Below are 5,075 nucleotides of genomic sequence, written 5' to 3' on the forward strand. Positions count from 1 at the left end.
TCTTACAATATCAGTAAGCACACATTTCTTTTCTCCAGTCATACTAACAGCCACTTCAGTCTACTTTTGCATCAACTTGCTGCTATGCTCTTTCCATAGTATTCTATATTCTTAACCTCTTTATCACAGAGGTTTCTCACCAACACTAAAGACAACACACTGATGTGTTCATACTAACAATTTGGAGCATTGTTCTTAAACAACCATAAGTGAATGAAGATTGTTTACACTGACATGTTCGTACTAACAGTTTGAAGCATTGTTCTTAAACTACCATAAGTCGTCTGAAAGTTTATCTTCATTAGATAACTTTGCAGGAAATCTGTGTGTATATGTTGTTGTTAGTTTACCTGTACAGAGACTTCCTGTTTCAGTAATTTTCATTTGATATGTAAATGCGTGTGTGTGTGTGTGTGTGAGACAGAGATAGAGAAATATTTCAACTTTTTTTCCACCAATGTATGTTGTATGTGGTCTTTTAATTCCAAATATTGTTGATAAAAATCAGATAGAAAGTGTTAGGTTTCTAAGATTTCTACAGTAGCGGTTAGGGTGTTCGTCAGCAAATGCTGTTTTCCTTTGTGAAACCAAACACCTGTGCAGTGCTGATATAAACTGCTGTCTAACTAGTGTTTGATCCTGGAATAGATTCACTGCTAGTATTAAGGATATAAAAAATTCAGTAAGAACTGTTTTTTACCTTAGTTGTACTTTGGCTGCTTGGTTAAAAATTTCATTCAAAAATCAATTGAATATCGTGTTCCGGAAATTTCTAAAGAATATATATATATGTTTTTCCAATAAACATTAAAAAAATGTTTTTGTGGATATGTTTAAATTTCAACCAACTTTGTTTATATGCATTTTAAGCACAAAACTAATTGAATATTTTATCGAAGTAAAAACAGTTTTTATTTTGCTATGTAGTAGGATAAACATAATGAGGTAAATAAAGTATTTTATAAGATGGTAATTACAAGTTTTAATCCTTTCCTAGGTCTTTAGAATCACTTGGGAGCATGCTACATAAGATGCAAATTCACGCGACGGAAGACAGCTATGAAAAAACAAAACATAAGATGGCTTTTGCTGAACAACAAAACAAGAAAAATTGGTGAGTACTGTGAATATGTGCTGTAGGGATTTAGTAAAGGACTTCGTAAGATCACCATCTATCTGGTTCATCATTAGAGATGTAAATGGATCAATTTGATATTTTTTATAATCATTCATGATTAAACATCACATCACTTTTGCAAACTTAGACATGATTGTCAAATATATTAAAAGTTAGAGAAGAGAGGAACATCTTGTTATTAAAGATAGTGTGTTTTATCACCTTGTGTCAAAAACCGTACATGGGAAATTAATATTAATATGTATCGAGCTTTCTTGTAGTTACTTGACAGTGCATACTTTAATTCAAGTACAACATCAAAAATCATGAAAATAATAGATTTTTTACAGTTTTAATATTTAATTAACTAATAAATACTTCATAAAAAACAAACTTTTACGTAGACTGAATGTTGAATTGGAAAAGTTCTGCTTGTCACATGGAAAAAATGATGTAGATTCTGAGTTTTTTTCCTGTCATAGATACTTAAGTTGAAACTTTTTTTATAAGAGTGATGATCATATTCCAGCACCTAAAGAGCTGTTAGTGGGTGCTGCTGCAGTTAATTATCTACTTTTCCTCTAGTCTGTCAGCTCAAAAGTAGGGATGGCTAGTACACATAATCCTTAAGCAGTTTTGCAAAAATATCTGAAATGAACAAGCATGAATATTTTACTTCTAGAAAATCACAATATATACTTTCTTAGAAATATCAGTAGCTTTTGCTTAAAATATATATATATTTATTTATTTATATATAAACTATGAGGCAAGAATAAATCGTATCAATATGCTTATAAGTAGAATTAACTTAAATAATGATTTTATAAATATCAGTTTCAGTTGTTGTCTTATGAGACATTTATTGACAGAAAGTGTATCTTCATCACTTTGGTTTTGTTTTACTTTCCAAGGTCCTGTTTTAAAAGATGAAATAATATGAACATCTATTGTGTTTGTTTTTTACTCTGCTATTTGTATTTTCAAAGAAAGTTGTAGTTTGTCAATCATTTCCAAATAATAAGCAGTTTTTATCATGTGATATTTTGTTTCAAAATTACAGTTTAAAACATGAATTCAGGTTCTTTATGTAATCAGTTATTTCACTAAATGTTTTTTTAACATGTATTTATACAGCACAAAAGTGATCAAAGCTGCTGGTCCTGGTGTTGGTAAGTGGAATATTTCTTAGAGAAAATAAATATTTATACTCATTGAGTAAATCTTAGCATTAAAATTTGGACAAGAGATACACGGGCTTCGTGCCTGGAATAACCGTTATCTCATACTTGCACAACCTTAGGATGTGAAACAACTATCTGTCACACATAACACATGTCGTCTGGGTGTGTTCCCACTACATTATTAGCTAACCATTCTGTCAGTATAATCTCTAAAGTATTGATTTATTATTTAGGTCTTGTAAAAGATATGCTGTTAAGTTATTAATGTCACAATAGAAACAGATCACTTTTTTTTTCACACTGAATGAACAAAACCACCTAATCTATATTGTATGTTAACTGTGTGATTTGGTCCCTTGTTTTTCACGATATTTTTGCACTAATGGTATCTTCTTGTTTTTATGCATGTTAAGTTAGGGCTGATATAAACTGAAACTTGGGGTTTCTTGTTGTTTTTTATACTCCAAAGAGTTAGTGACAAGATAAGCTCGGTAAAAATATAAGTGGCTTTTATTCAGTGCACGTGCAGCTGTGGATAAGCTTGGTGAAAATAAAGATGGCTTTCATTCAGTGCACGTGCAGCTGTGGATAAGCTTGGTGAAAATAAAGATGGCTTTCATTCAGTGCACGTGCAGCTGTGGATAAGCTTGGTGAAAATAAAGATGGCTCTCATTCATTGCATGTGCAGCAGTGGCTTCTACGTGTAATATTAACTAAGCAATTTAAATTTAAACCATAAAAAGGGAACTTGATGAGCTTACAAAGCTACAATGACTAAATTTTTTTATATCAAACCAGTTAATGCCTTTTTTTATTTAGTCCAAAAGCCATTTCTCTGCTTTAGTCACAGTTGTTTTGTGTACTCCATAGCAAGAAATATACAAAATATTGTGATTGGTCTACAAGCAGCATACAAAAATATACAAAATATTGTGATTGGTCTACAAGCAGCATATTAAAATATACAAAATATTGTGATTGGTCTACAAGCAGCATATTAAAATATACAAAATATTGTGATTGGTCTACAAGCAGCATACAAAGATTGTGAATAGCTCAATTGACTTTTTGGATTGTTCTCATCAAGCTAATTAAGAAAACAGTTATTTTAATTGTATCATAATTTTTCTCTGTTTCAAGAGCAAAGGTGTTTATGTACATCTCGATGTAAAACAACTGTGAAACTTGTTAGAAAGTGCTCACTGTCCTTCGTGATGGTCACATTCACTAATACTGGTAATAGATGCACATATATTAATTATAGGAAGTGGCCACACGCCACATCGTTGTAATTATTGAATGGTATATTGCTCTACTTATCATAATAATTTTAGTTCTAAATTTTTCTAACTAAAGTATTTAGTCTACAAACAGAAGTAAAAAGTTTTAGGGTTTTTAATTTGTATATATTACCTTTAAAGGTAGACGAGTCAAGGTAAAGAGGCCGCTTTCGTCGATCCCACTTCCTCCACCTAAACCTTCCAGTCCTCACCAATTTCTCCCAAGTGCTGTTTCTAAACAAGTGGTTAAACCAGTCAGTGGACTACAGCTTGGAGGAACAAACAGTAGTACTCCGAGACCCACACCACCCCCTAAACCTGCTAACTCAGATATTTTAAGGAAAACGTACAGGTTAGTATTAGAAATTATTAAATGTGATTTTCATTTGTGCAAAGATAAGAAACTTAATTAATGAGTAATAATTGTGGTTATTTTAATAAGATTGTAAAAGTATTGAATAAATATGAAAATTAACCAATTATGTTTAATACCAGTATCGTAATCTTTTATTTTCTTAGTCAGTACTAGGAGTACTCAAGACTTCAAATTAATTTTATGCATTGTATCCCTTTAATATTTTTCTTTTCTTACGTATTACTTGAAAATGCAAAGTCTGTATCATAATGAAAGTTGTCTTTCAGTTCATTTTGTAAAAAATTCCTTTGTGTTGCTATTTCAGTATAAACTGAAACTTGAGATTGAGGACTACTGTTACTACAGTGAGCAAGTGACAAGATAAACTCAATAGAAATAAAGATGGCATTTGATGCTGTTTATGGAGTAAATAAAGATAACTTCTGTCTGTTGAAAGTTAGTTGTTACATAAATTTAGTGAAAATAAATTGGTCTTTTTTGGGACTGTTACTAGAGTTAGAAAACAATTAACTTTGTTGTAAAAGTATTCATTTAGAAGTGCCTGTTTTCTTGAAGAAAAAATTGATAAATAATATAAACTTTTAAGTTAAGCATACCAAGTTCTGTTTGAAAAAAGTTTTGTTTTTTTAGTTTTACAAATCTCTTATAGTTTGCACAGAAAGAGAGAAATCCATAATTTACTTCCAATTAAATCGCATTAGAGTGGTGTAAAAAATTACACGTGCAATAGTTTCTAATATTCATTATTATTATTATTAAATAAGAAAACAGTTACTTCTAGATGAATACGTTTTGCATGCAAGTCAAAGTTATTTTCAGTTAAGTTGATAAAATTCATAGTATGAAAATTACATCATTAGCAAAATAACTTTAACTTTGAAATAAGGCTTAGATATCAAAACTTTTCATAATTTGTAATTAAAACTACTGCTATTGTAATGAACTTGTTAGGGGAAACACCAGTATGAAATTTGACCAATTACAGATTCATTTGTTGCCAGTATTTGGCCAATTATGTTTTAATTTTTCCTACTATTATCTAATCCGCTTATCAATGGTCTTCTTTCATAATTCGTAGCAAGTTAACATGTTAAAAAACAAAGTATAAAACTGTTTGA

The 5,075-nt window shown here is 30.4% G+C and overlaps 1 protein-coding gene across 1 annotated transcript in view; it reads left to right on the forward strand.

The window, feature by feature from the left end:
• The window catches only part of LOC106465906 (RNA polymerase II elongation factor ELL-like), a 47,760-nt gene that overhangs the window by 25,607 nt on the left and 17,078 nt on the right, over nucleotides 1-5,075 (forward strand). The window contains exons 4-6 of the mRNA XM_013926143.2: nucleotides 998-1,114; nucleotides 2,255-2,289; nucleotides 3,723-3,933. Coding sequence (XP_013781597.1) covers nucleotides 998-1,114; nucleotides 2,255-2,289; nucleotides 3,723-3,933 — 363 coding nt within the window. The remainder of the gene's footprint in view (nucleotides 1-997; nucleotides 1,115-2,254; nucleotides 2,290-3,722; nucleotides 3,934-5,075) is intronic.

This window comes from Limulus polyphemus, unplaced genomic scaffold, assembly GCF_000517525.1.
Source record: "Limulus polyphemus unplaced genomic scaffold, Limulus_polyphemus-2.1.2 Scaffold2091, whole genome shotgun sequence".
Taxonomy (NCBI): Eukaryota; Metazoa; Arthropoda; class Merostomata; order Xiphosura; family Limulidae; genus Limulus; species Limulus polyphemus.